Source organism: Conger conger, chromosome 10, assembly GCF_963514075.1.
Source record: "Conger conger chromosome 10, fConCon1.1, whole genome shotgun sequence".
NCBI classification, from domain to species: Eukaryota; Metazoa; Chordata; class Actinopteri; order Anguilliformes; family Congridae; genus Conger; species Conger conger.
The window spans coordinates 25,942,978-25,962,032 of record NC_083769.1 but is presented as its reverse complement, the minus strand read 5'-3'; the positions used below and the strand labels follow the sequence as shown (position 1 = coordinate 25,962,032).

The following is a 19,055-nucleotide window of genomic DNA, read 5'->3' as shown; positions in this document are numbered from 1 at the left end:
TGTGTTTTAAACACATGGCATTAGACTGAAACTTTGAGTAATTCAAGAAAATGTAGCCTGGAAATGTTTGTTTCCCTTAACTTACAATATATTGCTCCTAATGACCTACTCTGTAAAGGTTTCATCCCTTAACAAGTTAATTGCTGAAAAGAAAAATGGTATTGGCTAGATTTTACAGTAAAAAGTATAGAAATCTGAGTTTGTGCAACAATAATATGGAGTATAACTACTGTTACATTGAGTAGCCGTTTTGAGATTTTGGCCAGTGATAGGATGTGGGACAAGAGCTGTTCAGTCTCTCTCAGCCCATGCACAGATTAGAAGATGAGAACACTTTCAGCGGCAGTCACTCTTACAAAAGAAGACATTTTACTGCATTAAATTTTTACCTGCTGAGGACACCCACGCACCCTGTCCAGTATCCAAGCAGCATCCCACACTTGCCCACTTCATGCTTCAATTCTCCCACATACCGAATTGTTTTGCAGTTTGCATGCTTCCCCGAACACGGCCAAGAAACAGCTCCTGCCTGCGATGTGTATACATATGCTAGCGTTTCCCTGCTCTGTGCATTTACACTATACAAGTGTCATACACAGGCTGCGTTGCGGCTTTGAGGTCCAGCCGCTTAATGCTCAGCCTGTTGTCTCTTGTTTCCAGGATGTGATTTTTCATGATTAGGTTGGAGATATGGATTTTCAGGCCTTGGCCAGTAGCACAGGCTATGTAATCAGTGCAGGCTTCAGCAGCAGCCTCTGTGCTCCTTCACAGCAGGAGCGAATCTTCAATGATGAAACTGAAATGCTGCAGGAGACATTCCGGCTCTGAAAACCGCCATTCCTCAGATAGTCAGGAGAAATCGCATTGTTTTTGGTTTTCTGGAAGAGGGCTGGTCCAGCCCACTGCTGAAGGGCACGTTGCTTACCCGTAGAATTCACAGGTCTGGTTCCCGAACAGGACAGTGACACTGCTTCCGGCTCCCAGGTTCTCCCCCATGATGGTCACCTTGGTGCCCCCAGACTCGGGCCCTCGACTTGGGGACAGCCCCAACACGGACGGCATCTACAGTGGAGGAGAACAACCACACGCCTCCTTTTACAATGGTCACTGCATTTCACAACAGCCACCACCCGCTTTCCAAACTATTCAAGTTCCTATTCAAGGCCTGATTTCTTCTCAGCTCCTCACAAAAGATGACTGTGCATGTAAACAGGCTTTCATCGGTCCAGAGTAAGAATTACACCTTCTGCATCGTGACGTTACGAAAAGGGACTCTCAAGCTAACTGTTTATAGGAGTCCCGGTGTTAGACAGGAAGAAACAGACAGGACAAATGTATACAAACTGTGCTTTTGTGCTAAGGGAGACCCATAGAACAGGCCCTGACAACAGGAACACATTTCCCTTCACAGTCTCCCAGTAATGCCTCCTGCAAGAATAATACTGTTTTGTTGCACCCAAATGCGGACGAGCTGTTTAAGTTAGTACGAACTAGTAAATTTGTAGTTTAAATACGCTTTAGTACGAACTCCAAACCGTCACCACCACCCCAAAATAAGAGTTGTGCGAGCTGAATTTGTCTACACAGCATCTTAATTACTCCGGCTCATAATGTTGCCTCAAATACATTGTAGGGGACATATGGTGTGAACTGAGTCAGCGCACAGCTATGGTGGCAGGTTTCACAGATTGAATCTTTGCGGGAGTCAAAGAAGAGGTTAATGCACTTCTCAAAGAACAGAGCAACCTGCCGCTGATTGAGGAGAGCCAACTAATTGCATGTGAATGGTGCTGTTGTTTATCGGTTTGTCGCAGGCTTCCTGGGTGGAGGGGAGGGAGGAGTCAGCAGGATTTAGAGGTAGACTGGTGTGCAAGTACCTGGTCCTCCAGGTGCTCAAAATGGGACTCACACTGAGCTAAAGTGGCTACTGTTACTATAGCTGTCATCTCCAAGTGGTTAATGTTACTATATCTGTCATATCCTGCTCTGTTATTCTCTGTTATTTCTCTTTGTGTTTGTGTTGTTTGTTTGGGGAAAAGAAGTCATCAAAATGTTCACTTCTGAGAAATGGAGATTGCGTGCTCAACAGTCAACATCCGCGTTCTTTCATTATGTCTCCAGAAAAATGTAGATTTACAGTGGGACCATTAAAGCGGGACAGCTGCCTGCCGACATTACGTGATGTACTGTAGGGGCCCGATAATTTAATCTGGAGTGATTTCATTAGTCAGACAGCAGCAACAACATGAGCACTCAGGATTGTTAAAACTTCACAACCTTTCAGAGAGGCCTTTCTGCTGTTCGCAGCCAAGAGCTTGTTATTTAGCAACTAAATTAAACATTTATACTTTCGCCTGGTATTAACAAAAGCCTCCAGTCATTTAAGGGCCTTACTGTTAGAATGAATTGCAGCGGAGCCAGTAAAAGGCAATATTAGCTGTAAAAGCATAATTTATTGACACTGTGCTGAGAAACGAGTTCGGAGCGTGAAAGTGAAACACTTGTAAAATACTTTGATGAAGTGACCTCTTTACTCCTGGTGATTAACGCGGGGAAATATTTTACAAATAACAGCGATGACAAGCAGTTGGTCGCAAAACCGCCACTGATACCTGAGTCCCTGTCATGGCAATTAGCTGGATGGCCTAGCAACATAATACACCGTGCGACAACACAAATTGGCTCATCAGCATTTTCAGGGCTGGCTGGAGCGAGCAGGGAGCCGTACCACGAAGGAGTAGAGCTGGGAGGAGCGAGCCTGCAGCTCTGGCCTGCGCTCCCCGATGCACAGCTCCACTGGACCGGGCTTGCTCTCCGGGTGCGTGGCATCCATCTCGCACACGATCCTGTCAGAACACAGAAAACACGCAAAAACACCCGTTAAAAAGTCAATGATGAACCATTCCAATAGCCTATGGCCTATAGCCTGGTGTAGTGCTACTCCTTTCCTTGTTTCTGCAGGGTACACCACCTGATTTCACTCATTACTTTACCTGCCTGATTCAGATAATAAGCTCATTAGTGAAATCAGGTGGTGCAGTGCACGGTTGAAGCGAATGCCTGCAGACACTGCGGCCCACGGGAAGTGGAGTTGAGTAGTGCTGGCCTAGTCACTAAGATGCTTGACTGAGACCTAGAAGGTTGGTGGTTCAAGCCCCATAGTGGCCACAATAAGATCAGTGCGGCTGTTGGGCTCTTAAAACCACATTGCTCCATGGAGGATTGGCCCCTGCTCAGTCTAATAAATGTAAGTCGCTTTGGATAAGCATTCGCTGAATAACTGTAATGTAATGTTATGTAATGTTATCAAAAGTTAAGAGTGAAAGTCAATTGTATGCTACTGATCGATATTGATCTGCTTTCTTTTCACAATGTCATTTTCGATATTTCGAGGTGCTGACGCATGTCCTGGGCACTGCCTGGAGGCAGACCCCCTGCGGAGGTAAGCCCCAAAGGAACACAGACTAACTTCCCAAAACCCTCTGCCTCATCCAGGGCGTGGTAAATCATACAGAGGTCTGCGGTGGATCGATAGAGCTTTATCATACAGTGTGATCAGGTGTCGGCGGAATGGCAGGTGCTGAGATCAAATGACATAATAAAACGAGGACGGGTATCGATTGGCTCGTACAGAGAGTAATAAAAAACAGGAGCGATAATCGTCAGGGGCGATGGGGGGGTGGGTTTGGATCATTGTTTCTTTAGGGCGGAACCTCTGAATCAGGACTAATTAGTTTTGCACCTCTCCCGCTTCGGTCCTATTGAAGGCAGAAGACTGGCCTGAAATACGGTCCGACAAGACCGATATCTCCTCCTGCGAATTCAGAGACCCAGGAGCGCCGGAGTGTTTACCGATTCCGCCTCTGTTGTGGTCTCAATCGGAGCTCGATCTCGCCCTTCTATGCGCTCGGATGGAACACTACAGAGGGCCCTAAGAGTCACGACAACAACCTACATGATTCTCACAGTAATTAAGCAACACGATGTGACTTCCCGTCACAGAGAGTAAACTTAAAGGGAAGCGTAAAAGAAGTGATAACTGCGAACACGTATATACATAATACGCAGTTCTATAAATACGTAGTATAATTAGCTGTCAGCTACTGACTTTTTTGAACAAATCAAACAAATGTGCTCTCTACAGCAAAGCCCAAAGACTGGCTCAAGTCAGTGAGTCACTCATAGCATATGGCGGCTCTGCCATCTGCTGCGGTTTGATGGCGTCTCATTCTCCCGCCGCTTGTAAAAGCTGACCGAGAGATTGATACAGCGCATACTGAAGGGGGTGCATGCCTGACCTCCATCCTGCGTGCTCAGGGCTGTCGTAAAGGTTCCAGCAGTGAAGGGATTAGGGCCTAGCCAGCAGGAAGCCGCATTTCCGGATGGAAAATGTGTTGTGTTGTCGGGTGGTGTCATGTTTGGGGGAATATTTCAAGGAACGTGCCATTTGAAAATTCTGTACCGGGGACCTTTGGAGTTAAAGGCTTTTCACTCGCTGCTATATTTACATCAGTACCTGTACCTTACGCAGACAGGAACGCTCTGTGGAAATAGGGTACCAAAATAAAGATGGAAACAACAGCTGGAGTCCGCGGTCGTTCCGGTTAAGTCCACCCCATGGGAGTTTGGGAAAAAAGAGCAATTGTGATGCAAGCAGTACACAAACAACACACACACACTGACACACACACACACACACAAACAAGACAGAAAACAAAGGCAAAAAAACATACAGCAGTAAAGAAAAAAGCCTATGAATCTTTTTTTTTTCTCTTTTAGCGGCACTTGTGGTGTCCTGAGCCAGCTTTCTAATTTTCCTCTGACACTTTTTACACAGCCATATAAATGAATTCACTCCAGCGGTGTCCCAATCGGATTACGCCGCTGTCAGAGCCGTGTGCTGCTAACAAATTGTCCCCTACAGCCAGTGGCATGCGGCGCATTTCAATTACCGCCACCCTGCCAGGCCCCAGATGCAGCGCGCAACCTCTCCCCCGCCGGAGAGAAAGAGCGCGCTGACCACGACACGCGTGTTTACAGCCCCGGAAACACACGAAAGCGCAGTCCTGCCAAGGCCTCGCGTAAATCTATCTCGGAAACCGACCTCGACAAATTCAAAAAAAGGTCTTTTTTTTTTTACTGAACTTCTGGTCTCCCGAACTTCAGATAATGCAGGGGAAACTACAGTGTGTGGACAGTGTACAGTGCGCTTTGATTATTCTTACAGTCTTCCTTTAGAGGTGCAAAAATGTCTCAAAGGCCTCGTTTAATGCCTGGGCTGAATCTATATGATCCTTCAGCGCTGGCATTTTTCATGAGAGAAGGAAAAGGTCCCCTTGAGAAACCGCTGTCAGTTCGTAAGCCCGTGTAGTTCTCTGCTTTATTCACTGATATGGCAGGGCTTGGACAGCACAATTAAGGCAAACCGTCTGGGAACAGCCGGCACTGAGCTTTGTGCAGTTATCATGGGGCGGTAGGGAAGTGTAGAACGCATCCTCTTAGCAACAGAGCATACAGAAAATGCAAGGCCAGTATGAACTGGCTCCATTTTGTTTCTCTGTGCAGAGCTTTTATAGGCTGCCCATGAATTGTACCAAATTTGAACCCCTGACTTCAGGACACCACCCAGGGCCCAATTTGAACCCTATTTGACATATGCCTGGGGGAACTGCTCATACGATCATAAGCCTGCACATAATATGGAGGGGGGCTGGATGCCAAAAGACAAGACTTGTACAAGGCCAAGCAATATGACTTCACCATGGAGGGCAGGGCTGTTAAAGTGCAATTTACACCTAACTATTTAAAAAGAGCACTCACACGGTGGGACGGACAGCTCCTGGCTCGTCTCTAGCCGCGGGGCGAGACAAGAGGCCCAGGCTGCTAGGTTGCTAATTAAGCCTGGCTTCATGTTTGCCGCTCTGAGTCCAGGCCTGTCAGCCAGTCATCAGCACGCTACCGGCTTTATTCACGGATTTCCTTTAATGAACTCCCCCATTTATTATCCGCAGTTTTGAGGCGGCTGCCGGGTGCCACCCGCACCAGAAGCCCGCTCGACACCACGTCCGCGGGCTGCCCAGAGGCCGGCCGGTGCCGCGCGCGTTCCGGCTTCGCCCCCGTGTTTCCACCTCGGGCGTAAACAGCAGACGCGTGACAGCTAGCGCGGTAATGACGGCTAGCGCGGTAATGACGGCGGCGGACAGACTGCCAACCGCGAGGGCGGCTCCCTGTGTCAAAATCTCACCGACATCCAACCAATCAGAAGGCAGCGCATGGCAAGACCCTCGCGCAATAATCGCCCTGCTGTCTCCTGCATGAGAGAACATGCTCTGCCGCGTGTTTATTAGACAAGAGCATACGGGAAGATTGAAAAAGAGGGTGAGAGGCATTGTTGATTAAAGAAAAAGGTAAATTAGCCTCATCCATCTGTTTTTCTGTAAAACACACGCACACGTGCGCTCACATACAAAGGCACACACACGCACACACACACACGCACACACACACATTTTCTTGCTTACACACACCGAAATGATCGAATGCTGCTGCAGCACTGTGGTCCGGTAGCTGATGCGTATGTGTCCTGTGTGACAGAGGGAACAGTTCTGCCTGGGTAGCTTTCATACGCCACACTCTCAGGTAAGGACAGCTCACAGAAGACAGCTATGGTCTCTCTCTCTCTCTCTCTCTCTCTCTCTCTCAAACACACACACACACACACACACACACAGAAAAACAGGAAGGTCACACGGAGATAGCCACAGCTTTATGCAGCCTGCAGCCTCTGCGACATGCCCACACTCATCAGGTGCAGACCGCCCACCTCACCAGACCAAGTGTCCACGTCTGTCCACACCTGATGATGGTAATGTGTATTAGCTGGGATGCTAATGTACAGGAACGATAAACCATCTGAAGCAGATCAAGAGTAAAGACTCACGGGTGGTTTGTGTGACATACCGCATGTGTGGATGATGAACACATCCGTATGTGCTGACTTACTGTTCGGCGATGATGTAGCCATCTTCCTGGGGGGTGCACTGAACCCCCGCCACCTCCACGTTCCCCACCAGCTCTGAGAAGGCCAGGCCCAGATTTGTCCCATGGATGGTCACCCTAGTGCCCCCCTCCGGAGGTCCCGCCATTGGAGTCACCTGCACGGAGAGAGGGGGAGGAGGGCGGTGATGTCACTGTCTCTTCTTGACCTGTGATTTTCACTCCATCAGTATAGAGTACCAAAGTCTGATGTCAAAACCACGCCCCCTGGGTCATAAAGTGTTCCCACTCAAAAAAACTTTCTTTTTTTAATCACTTAATATAAGAACTGTGTTCCAAAAAACAACAACTCTTTTTTATTTTTGGAAACAGTTCTTATATTAAGTGATTAAAAAAAAAAAAAAGAAGTCAATGGGATATTTGAATGGGGAAATGTCTTTAGGCATTATGAGGGGGCATTGCTTTGATGCCAGGACTTCAGAACTCTCTAGATGAGGAGTTACAGCAAGACTGAGAGCTATTTGTACCGTACACAGTGTATATAACAACAAGACATTCACAGGCTGTAGACCAGGGGGGTGTCAGGCTCTGGAAGACATTAATAGACACATGCATACAGTTTGCCAACCATATTGCATCATATAAAACATGAGCCTTTACTACGAAATGCACTGAAACAGCCTTCTCCAGATCTGCTTGCTGTTTGCATAACAAGAGGCCTTATTAGCTATAGCACCGGCCCACCTTCTAATAAAAAGCAATATGGCGGCACAGCATGACCTTGGCTCCCGATGGCATGGTGCCTTCTGTGCTATAAAACCCCGGAGTGGCTGTATCCTGGCCAACCTCCAGTGCAGGGAGCCGGAGAGGGAAGGAGAGAGGGGAGAGAGAGAGATAAAGAGAGAGAGAGATAAAGAGAGAGAGTGAAGAGAGGGAGAGATAAAGAGAGAGAGGGAGAGAGGGAAGAGAGAGAGAGAGGGAAGAGAGAGAGATGAAGAGAGAGGTAGCGTGTGCAGCGTGCAGCACGGACTCACTACGTACACAATCAATACGCCATTACTGAGCACACAAGCAGAAATAAAGCAACCCAAACGAAGGGCATTTCAGCCCAGCGCGGTTAGCTTAGCGAAGCTGCGTGCGCTTTTGTGTGCTCCTCAGCGCTGCACCGTGAGCCCAATGGGACTTCTGCATTGTAATGTAGATTTAGTGGACATTAATTGCACTGGATGTAGAGTAAGTGTGTCATCACACCGCCTCCGGGTTTGAATTCATGAATGTTTTATTGCCGCCTGGGCACGCAGGGTATAGTGGAAAACACAGGGAGGAAAGATGCACGGCTAAATATATCCGCATCAGGCCACGGCTGCCGAAATTGGAAGAGACTTTGGGCTTGTTATATAAGCAGAGGGGTGAGCTTAGGCTCCAGTGGGGTGGGGTGGGGGGATAAGAGCCATGGCAAAGGGGGAGGGGGAGGGTTCGGTGCCACTTTGGAGGCAGAACGGCCAGGGCATGGAAGCCGGGGGTGATGGGGAGGCGGGGGGCAGCGCACTTGCCGGCTGTGTCGGCCATAACCCGCACACAAAACCGACACGGCTCAAAAGAAGAGAAAAGTCCCTCTCACTGCGACAGCCCGGTTGCGTGAAAGAACATTTCATTTCGCGGAGGGACTGGGCTCCATCAGCCCGGCCCTATTGAAAGCCGCTGCCTCCATTCATCGGGAAGGCGTATAAATATCACTTTGGGCGACGCTGGGCTCTGAAAGGCTCGGCCTGCTTTCTGAAGGGAACGGGCCCGTCCCCGGCCTGACCCCGCTCGCCGGCCTGGCGGTCTGGCGCACAAAGCCGTGCGGTCAGCGCGCGGTTTCACTGCCCGCTCGCTCTGCCCCGGGCGCCGCCCTGAGCCAGCCCGCGGGCGCCCGCCTGTTGTTTGGGCTCTGCCTCTCTAAAAGCAGGGTAGGGGACGCTCCATTCTCTCCGAATCCAGCGCTCTGACTGTAATCCCCTTAAGGAGCCCGACATTCTCCCAGCTCCTTCTTTCACACTGTCAATCACCGGTAATTTCCAGAAGAACAGGGTCTCTTTCAGACGGCCACCGCTTTCATTTTCATCAAATCCAGGGTTGGGAGAGCGGGAGGGGGGGGGGGGGGGAGGAGGGGAGGGGGTGTTAGCGGCAGCAGTTGGAGGGTTGATGATTTCTTTGGAGGCTATGGGCTGCTGACCTAAATGGAGAATACAAGATGGCCGCTTTATAATCTGAATATGCAGAAAAAAAGTATTCCCTCGAACAAATAATCCGTACGCTGTGAATACAGACACCCTAAGGGCTGGGGGGCTTACACTGAGACTCTTAACCGCAAATGCCAGCCTGTGTTTATTTCTCCAGCTTCAATAATGCAGGGAAAATGCTTCTGATGTGTTCCTGGCCAAATCCCACGGTGGCCGGGCAGCCTATGGGAGGAACGAAGACACATCCAAGCCCGCTACAATTTGCTCTCTAGGTGAGCCTACTGCCGTTAGGAGGCTGAATTTCAGCCGATAAAGATGATATATGCTTCCACTATACCTTCTCTATATATATACAGCATCAGTCATAATTCAATTTAATCAGCTCCAATAAAGTTTCTAATTCAAGTCCTTGGGAGTTGCAGTGGAGCAGGGCTTCCAGCTGTCAGTTGAGTTATATTGATGTCAGGTGAAAGTGGCGGTTAACCAGGTAAGTTGTAATTTAATGAGGCTTTTCTGGCGCTGCACTGTCATTGTTGGACGCGGGCGATGCGGGGGAGAAGTGCCCAGCGTTCTGCTGCCTGGGACAGATGTCCGGGATTGTGTGTGTTAAAAGCTGTCTGCGATGAAATGTGGGGAACACAAATTAAAAGAAGAGTGGAAGGAGGGAAGGACAGCTATTTCAAAGTTGTGTCTCACAGGATGACCGGAAGAAAGCCTTCCTGGGAAAAAGACAGCCCTTGTTGACTTCATTCTGCATTTCCTGCAATTAAACCCCTTTTATCAAATCCACATGACACTTTGCACACTGTTTATCACAGGCAGTCGCATTGAGATTACCACCTCTTTTGAAAGTGAGTCCGAAATAACCCAGAGAAAACTTGGGGAGGACCTGCAAACTCCTCACAGACAGAATTTGGCCAGGAGAGACACCCCCAAAAACCTCCTTCTTGCAAGGCAACAGTGCTAACCACCATGTGACCGAAAATGCAAACTCCTCCTGTACGTTTGAGTCTGTGCTGAGCCACAGCAGAGACTCAAATGACTAATGGACCGGACTGGTCACAAACAGAGGCTAGCAGGCCTAAGGGAGAGGTTGCTGAGGTTCTGTCGGGTTCTGTGTGAATCTTCACTGCACACGAGGGTTCCAGCAGGGCTCTTATTTAGACGGATGCTCAAACTGCAGTGCTCATGTTCCTCCAGCAGAGGCGCCAGCATCTCAGAAAACGGCCCAGCTTGTTTCCTCAAAGTGTCTTTTACTGCTGTTTTTGTGCACATCCCAAAAAAAACATAATAAACCAAGCGGTAAGAGGGATAACCCGAGTCCCTCAAAAAGTGGCTATAACTGTCAGTGTAACATTCACTGCAATAGCTTTTAATGGAGAGAGGAGCAAGTAAAGCTCTGTGTGAATAGAGTCTTTATAGAGGTCTATCCATTCACCATTTTAGACATTTCACAAGGAAGGTGCAGCGTAATGGCTGGGTATACCGGAGGTTAAAACAGCCCCATACTCCCCACTCCCTTACTGCCACAGTGACACACGTTTACCACAATGAAATATGCCACAATATATTGCAAGTATGTGGACACTTAAAAAGATGCTAGATGCTTTTTTATATTGAAATATTTGAAAGTAACAATATGTCTATGTGATTAGGAGTGTTGTGATATCTATATGTTATTTCAGGATATTCTATTTCTGTAAGGGCATGTTTTCAGTATGCTCTTTTACCAACTTTTCTTTTAACTCAAAACTGAAGAAAGAAAGAAGGAGGGAAAGTGAGCAAGAGAGGTATGGAAGGAAAGAACAAAAGAAAGAAGAAAGAAATGGTGTCAGGTATGTGTGTGTATCTGTGTATCTGTGTGTGTGTGTGTGCTTTGTGTCTGTGGATGTGGATGTGTGTGTGGTGTGTGTGTGTGTATCTGTGTGTGTGCGTGTGTGTGTGTGTGTGGTATGGGTCTGTGAATGTGTATGTGTCTGCGTGTGTGTGTGCGTGTGTGTGTGTCTGTGTGTGTGCGCATGTGCGTGGCCGTTACATCAGTGAGACTCCCTGCACTTGGGGGAACACGCACAGACCAGCACATGCACGGGTGACACACACAGGGCCGGTGGGAGAGAAGAGGCAAAGCCACCACCATCGCTCCCTGCGCCACCATCCAGTCCCCAGCTTCCTTTGATGCAATTTCCTGCTCCTTGTGCGGAGGGGTCTTTAATATTAATGCCACTTTGTGGGAAGGGGGAGTGGGGAAGATGGGGGGGGGGGGGGGGTTGTGGCATGCAAGAAAATGCTTCTTAATAGAATTATTAAACATTCATTGCATACATCACTTTGTAAACACGTCTACTAATTCACATCTTCATGTGTACACAAATCAGCTTATGGTGACAGGGCTGAGACAGGCTAAATAATTTATTTTTTGGTTAATTTGCATAACAAGGAAGGAAAAAAAAAAAAAGAGCACATACAAACTGACTTCAGCCCACGAGGGAAATTCAAATTCCTCTCAGTAAGGGCTTTCTTCCATAAACACACGCATGAAGACGCGGCGAGCGTCCCTCATGGTAAAAGAAAGAAAAACAATTAAAATATTCCTCATCTCGTTTCCTGTTTTCCAGACTCCACGAGCAGATTGCTGGGGAGGTGTGACGGTCTACATTTTAAAGAAGCGAGCTGCTTTCACCTCAGCGCGTAATTGCAGCTCTTCTGTAGAAGAAGCTAAACACACATCATTAGGCTTCTCTCTCAGGGGCACGGCGAGAAAGAGCGAGCTCGCACTCAGAGGTTGCACGTTTGAGTCCCCGGTGGGGCAGGGCCGTCGCCTCCTCACGGAAAGCGTTTCATCCCAATTGCCTCGGCGAACAGCCGGCTGCGTAAGTAGATCGAGAGTAAAAAATGGCAAGTCGGCTCTGCGGAAGGGCGTCTGCTAAACGCCTGAACGCGTTTGTTTCAGTGTGCCCCTTCGTGAAGCTAGATCTGCTGCTAATGTTATTAGCAGCGAAGACGCCTCAGCCACGAACGCCTGGGGCTGTCAGTACTGTGGGCTATGGTGCGAAGACGCGCTAGATAAATAGAACATTCCGTCTGGCAGCTCGGGAACGGTGTGTGTGTGCTAGCGAGGCGTCGGGGGATCATGTGTCCGTGTACGCTGACAACACGCAGGGCCACGCGTGGCATTCATAGCTCTATTCATAGCTGAGTAGCTAAACAAGAATTTTATGTCCTTAGGAAATATCAATACACACCACAACCTTACCCTGTCCAATCATTAGTGTACAGTTATTCAGCTGACATTTCTCAAAGCGACTTACAGTTGATTGGACAAAGCAGCGGACACAATCCCCCTTGAGCAATGCGGGGTTAAGGGCCTTGCTCAGGGGCCCAACAACTGTGCGGATCTTATCTTGGCTACACCGCCAACCACCAACATTCCGGGTCCCAGTCCTGTACTTTAACCATAGGCTACAGGTTGCCCCCGAAATGGTTAATATGACTGTGCTTTATATGTATCTAAAAGCCAAATGGCATTTCATTGAATTGATTGTCAGGCATTAATACGTACTCATAAGAAACCTAAATGTTTTTTGCAGCGGAAGTTATGCTAACTGCCTCCTGTTTCCTGCCCCCAGCAGGCCTGACCTCCTCACAGAGCCTGGCACTGGTGATGAGCCTCCTGAAGACGAGGTCGGCACCGATAACCCCGCTATCTGCTGGCCAATCTGCTACGAGGCGGGGGGCGCCGGGGGGGCCCCCGGGGAGCAATCTGGCACGGCCCATGCGCTCCGCACACAGCTGCCCTCCCGCTATTGTTTTTCGCTCCTCGCTCCGAAAATCGATACAGCAGCAGAAAGTCTGAGTGTGCCAAGCTCAGTTATATAACAGTCATGAACTCTCAGCAGCCCTACAGCATTCTACTCCTGCCTTTTTTACTTCTCCATCTCTCTCTCCATCCATCCCTTCCACTAGTTCTCCCGTCTCTCTCGATCTCCGTCTTCCTTCATCTCTCCCGGTCTTCGCGATTTCACTTCTTTCTACTCCTCTCGCTGTCTTTTTGCCTCTCTTCTACCTCCCTCTCTCTCAGTTTAACTTCCCCTCTATTCTTCATTCTCCCTCTACCTTCCCCCTTTACATTACACTCTCTCACTCTCCCTCTCCGTCTCTCACTAATTCCATCCGTCTTTCTCTCATCCCCTCTATTGCTCTCATTCTCCCTCTGTCTCGGTCTCCATCGTGCTCAGTTGCCCTCCATTATTGGTTCTTTCCTCCGCTCCTTCCTTTCTGCGCTCTGAGTGCGGGAGCCCTGCCGCCCGCATCACACACATCAGCTCAAATGAAAAGGGAAGGCAGAGAGAGAGATATGTGTCCCAGGAGATGGCTCATGAGCTTAGGCAGGCCGACAGCCACACGCTGCCATCTCTCACGCAGCACAGCTCTAACACAATTATACCCACAATAATCTACACGAGCACACACCCACAGGGTAATGAAAAGAGCGGGGTAGACACGCGGGGAGAGAGAGACGGTCTAGCCCACAGACAGAAGAGGGGAACGAAAGTGAGACGGAGAGAGACGAGAGGCAGAGAGAGGGAGGGGGGGGAAGAAAGGAGTCAGGGAGGGAGAAAGAGACAGAGGGAGGAGAGGAGGAGAAAGAGAGGAGAGGGAGAGAGGGGGAGGAAGAGCGACAGGCAAACAGACTGACGGCAGGAAGTGAAGGAGAGCGAGATGGAGGGAGGGAAAAAGAGCACGAGAGAGAGACAAGCACTTAGCGCGTCTGGGCTGTTTAGTCTACGACGTAGCAAATCAATTAGGGAAGTCATTAACTTCACTTTTTAATTGGCTGGCGTGCACGGGGGCAGAGCGGGAGGCAGGGTGGGGCGATGGGCCGGGGGAATCAGTCTGCAGGAGCCGGGGCGGAGGGGTTAAGCGCGGAGCAGCGGACCATTACCAAACATAATTAAATACAATGTTTTAGCTTGACTCCCGCCACCTCAGCGAAGATGCACCCAGGCCGAGGGAGAATAAAGTACCAGTGTCTGGGGCCTTCGTATATAATGAGAGGAGCGAGGGGAAACTAATAACCGCGGAGAGCGGGGATGGCGCGGGGTGGCTATTGTCGAGGGAGGCCGTTGCTTTACGGCGGAGGCTGGGGCCGGTCGTAGCGCGGCTGCGATCGATAGCCACGTCTGCTCTTAGCAGGGGTTATGAATAGTAACATCGATAGCCAAGCTCCGTGACAGCGGAGCGGAGTAAAAGACTGCGAGGTTCGGAGAGGGAGTGCGTGGCTCGGGAGCACTCGATGCAGTGCGGGCTGCTCTTTTTCTTCCTGTCTTTTCGCTGCGCGGTGTCGCCTCCAGCTCCCGAAGAAAGGGCGAGGGGGCTGCCCTCCACGCAGCAGATGTTGGGACATCGACAATTGTGTTTAATGGAGATTTGAGCTGACAATCTGGAGTGTTTACATAGATTCTGTCCATGTCGAAAACAGCTATGATTTCACAAGCGCGCTTGCGCACACACACACAAATACACACATACCTGCCACATACACTCACCCACATGCAGAATACAAATCTATTGAGTACAAACAGAAAACAAACTGGAAGCATAATACCGATCTGTGCACACACCATCTCACAAACATATACAGCCCAATCTCCATCACAATGCTATCCACTACTTAATTTCCCACAGGTAAACATTACTGCAGGTCATCACTAAGATCGTAACTGTTTCTGCACACACACACACACACATACACACACACACACACACATGCAAACACACACAGAGATACAGGGACACACACACACGCACACACATTCAAACACACACACACACACACACACACACATACACATGCAAATACACACCCAGTGACACACACTGAGCTGACAGACACCAAGCTCCAGGCTGTGGTAATGGAAAGGCATGGTAGGCTCTTGTAGGGACAGACCCCCCCCCACACACACACCACACCACCCCGGCCTCCTGATGTGACTGGAGGTGAACGGAGGAAAGGCCCGTCCGCACACACACACACACACACACACACCCACACTAGCTCTCCCGCCATGAAAACAAACACCAGCTGCTCTCTCCCTGCATATTGATTCAGCACAGAGAGCCAGCGAGAGAGAGGGAGGGAGAGAGAGAGAGAGAGAGAGAGAGAGAGAGGGAGAGAGAGGGAGAGCGAGAGGGAGAGAGAGGGAGAGTAAGAGAAAGTGAGAGTGCGAGAGGGAGAGAGAGAGCGAGAAAGAGAGAGGGAGTGAGGGAGGGAGAGAGAGAGAAGGAGAGAGAGGGAGAGGGAGAGTAAGAGAGAAAGTGAGAGTGAGAGTGAGAGTGAGAGAGAGAGAGGGAGTGAGGGAGGGAGGGAGGGAGAGAAAGAGAAGGAGAGAGAGCCCGGGCCCAAACAGCGCTATTACTTCCAGCATCCGCCCAGCCAGCCCCCTGGGACACACCCACTCCCTCATTCACATTCACTGGAAAGATGCAGAAAAACTGCGATCTGAGCAGCAGAGGGGTCACACACTTCAACACAAATATCTGCTTTTACTCTTTCGCAAAAAGTACCCTGCCAGCACTTCACCCGATGCATTTTCTGTCCGATATGCTATTAGGAAGAAGAAAAGTACAAAAAATACAGGAAACTGCAATTTTCTATATTCAATTTTATGTATTTTTCCCCTCAAATAACTCCTCTTACACTGAGCGCTGGCTCTTTGCGGAATTCTCCGAAGTGTGGGTGTAAGCTCCATTTTGAGAAAGCAGGGCATAACAATTCTCTCTGGACACAGAGGTTGAATACCCACACTCAGAAAGGAAAAGGCCTCCCCAGTATTTTGCTCCAACCACCCGAATTTGCTAATTAGCACAATTCCTCAGCCAGGAGGTAGTACTAGTTTGAACTTGGCTGAGTTCAGGGGTGGAAGAAACGCATGGCAGGACTTTGTATTCTACTTTCTGACCCCTGGACTTTCTGCCTCTGTGTGGAGCTGGATACAGGGAGTGAAGACTGACCTCAGTGATGCGGGGGTTGGTGCACTTGACGTTCTTGCTGGACAGGTCCAGCCAGCGGTTGGCGTAGGTCGGGGCAGGGCAGTGGTGTCGGAGAGTGCAGCGGCTCTCCCCCGTGCACCAGCCGCACTGGAACTTCCTCTCCGCCTTCAGACACACCCCGCAGCTGTCCCTCTGCGCCGCGCACTTGTACAGGTGCACTGTGGGAAGGAGGAGGGAGGAGCCTGGTCACGCCCGCACAGCTAATGCAGACTAATGAACATGAGGTTTCTATTTGGCTGTGTGACAACACCACCATGAGAACGTTACCCAAACAGACAAAAGTCACAGTAAAATTACCCAATGAAAAAACGGTGAGGTCCCCTGACACTTCATCATTTAAGCTACGAGAGAAATTACGGAGGATACGTGTCCATTTTCAGAATACTACCGGTAATAAAATGGCAGCTTTGTTGCCCATTCATAATTCCGCATTCCACCAACATTCCACAGACCTTCCACAATTAGACTATTATCTTTATTGATAAAACTGAACAGCATTCTACGATGACAATGCTTGGCTGAGTAGCATAACGGTTAAGCGTAACGGAACATGCATCAAGGATATAGGTTCGATTCACAGGCAGAGTAGTGCCGCTGTACCCTTGAATAAGAGGCTTTTAACCTGATTTCTTCAAAAACAGCTGTGTAAGCTGTGATGAATGGAAGCAGTGTAAGTCGCTCCGGAATGTCGGAAAAAAGACCATTCCACCAATGTTCCTCGTCACTTAAGAACAACATGCAGGGGACAGCGAGTAAAAGCATTGGGAGAGGCCAGTGCCTATCAATCATATTCTCCACGGTTACAGAGCAGCTCTGGGGCTGTGCTATGGTCTGGGAGTGGGAATGGACAGGGGCAGGGCTATAGGAGGTGGGGATGGACCAGCCCCTCCCAACTACCTGCTACATTTTAAATGTCAGAATTTAACAGCCTTTTATTCAGGGCAAAAGTGCATACATAGAGGATTAGGCAACAAGCAGAGCCCGTGCCTACAGCACATAAAGCTACAAAATCATCGTAGGTCATAGTAGGTGCATATTAAGTGACTGTTGTCACTGGGGCTGAGTAACAACTATGTATATGAGACTGAAATAGTTTACAAAATGTATTTCTTTATTGAAAACGGATGTACTGCCCCAAGCAGTGCATTAAAATTAAGGGGGAAAAGTGAATAAAAGCTAGTGAATAAAATAGTGAATAAAAGCTAGTGACCACACACAGGACCACAAATGCTTTTTAACCCAGAATCCTTCTACCCTTTCCACATAAAGGCAGACCTCTAATGGATTTCTCCATTCTGCCATGATATTAACCTTAGTCAGCCATGGTTCTCAGGAAGGAGAGGGTCTCCGCTGCTCTCTAACACACTGGACCCGAGCAGGAGCCTAACATGGAGGCACTAGCGACACAGCGGACCGCATCGCTGACAACAGCCCTTCTCTGGGATTTCCACACCCATATCTCACACTCCCCCCCCCCCCCCCCCCCCTACAGACAGAAAACAATTTGCAGCTTTTACTTTATCAATAAAACAATCCTTCATTCTGTCTGTTCCCCTCTTTTCATTCCGCCACAGTAAAATCAAAAGCACATTTACTGTTTCCTCTCCCCAGCAGAGAAAACAGATAGCTTGAAGATGGTGTTTTTAAGGGCGTGTGAGGGGAAAGCGTGATTGCCCCAGAACGGAGCCCGTCTATCGAGAGCGTGATATCGATGGACACAAGCGGTGACCTGGGTGGGACGCGCTTCCTAGTAGGCTTTGAGCAGATTGCGAATGTCTCTTTCTCCACGCGCTCACAGAATGGGAGAGAGAGGCAGGGAGAGGAGGGGGGTACCCGCACCTTGAATGTTCTCGGGGTTATCGATGATGAAGTTTCCGTTCCACACGACGGAGAAGTCCACTGGCAGCTCGCTGATCTTCATCCCCTCATAAAGGTACTGGGAGAGAGAAAGAGAGGGAGAGATAAGATAGATAGAGGCAGACAGAGAGACAGGGATGATGTGAGATAGAGAGAGAGGGTGAGCAAGAAAGAGAAAGAGAGAGAGCTAAGGTCAGAACCTGGAAGCTGACCCCACATGGTTTCCCTCAGGTTAACGTGATCGAGACATTAGGCAAGCTGAAGAGGTCAGCAGGTGCACATGCAAAGTGGGCGATGTTCCCCCCCCCCTCCAGCCTTCCAAACCCCCAGAACACGAGCGCAGCGTCACAGGCTGGCTGGCTGGGTAATGACCTCACGCCTCTCCTCCTTATCTCCCTGGTGGCTGCATCCCTCCCCCGCGTGGCGGTCTGTCAGTCAGGCGTGCGGGGCGGGGCAGAGCGGCGTGGCGTGGGGCTCCGGTCTGGAGCACCTCTTGGCGGTGGCACACGGCTGCCCTCTCCACAGCAATTACCCTCTGCGCCAATTACCCTCTGCGCTGGAGCCAGGGCCCGGCCCGGCCCGCGCGTGAGTGATACCCCGCTCCGACACGCGCCGCATACTGATGCAGGCCGGGGAAATGGCCGCTGTTTATCCAGATCTGATGATAATGTATTCTCCGCTCGCCGCGTCCCCGGGGACAAAGAGGAGGGGAAGAGTGGGATGGAGAGATGGGGGAGGGGAGGAGGGTGCTGGAGAGGAGCTGAAGGAGGACACGTTTTTTGTAAGGGAATAGAGGTGGATATTTACCCTATTTTTATAATTGGTTGTTCTCGGGGGATTCAGAGGGAACGGGCTGGTGTATGTCTGTGTGTGGTTTGGGGAATGCAGGCGATATTTATTCTGTTCTATTAGTGTTTCTTTTTAATA

At 49.6% G+C, this 19,055-nt stretch overlaps 1 protein-coding gene across 1 annotated transcript in view; it reads right to left on the bottom strand.

The window, feature by feature from the left end:
- Positions 1–19,055, bottom strand: part of plxna2 (plexin A2) — a 170,666-nt gene that overhangs the window by 45,830 nt on the left and 105,781 nt on the right. The window contains exons 10-14 of the mRNA XM_061259087.1: positions 18,111–18,207; positions 16,233–16,429; positions 7,003–7,154; positions 2,729–2,846; positions 926–1,062 (exon numbers count right to left, since the gene is read on the bottom strand). Coding sequence (XP_061115071.1) covers positions 926–1,062; positions 2,729–2,846; positions 7,003–7,154; positions 16,233–16,429; positions 18,111–18,207 — 701 coding nt within the window. The remainder of the gene's footprint in view (positions 1–925; positions 1,063–2,728; positions 2,847–7,002; positions 7,155–16,232; positions 16,430–18,110; positions 18,208–19,055) is intronic.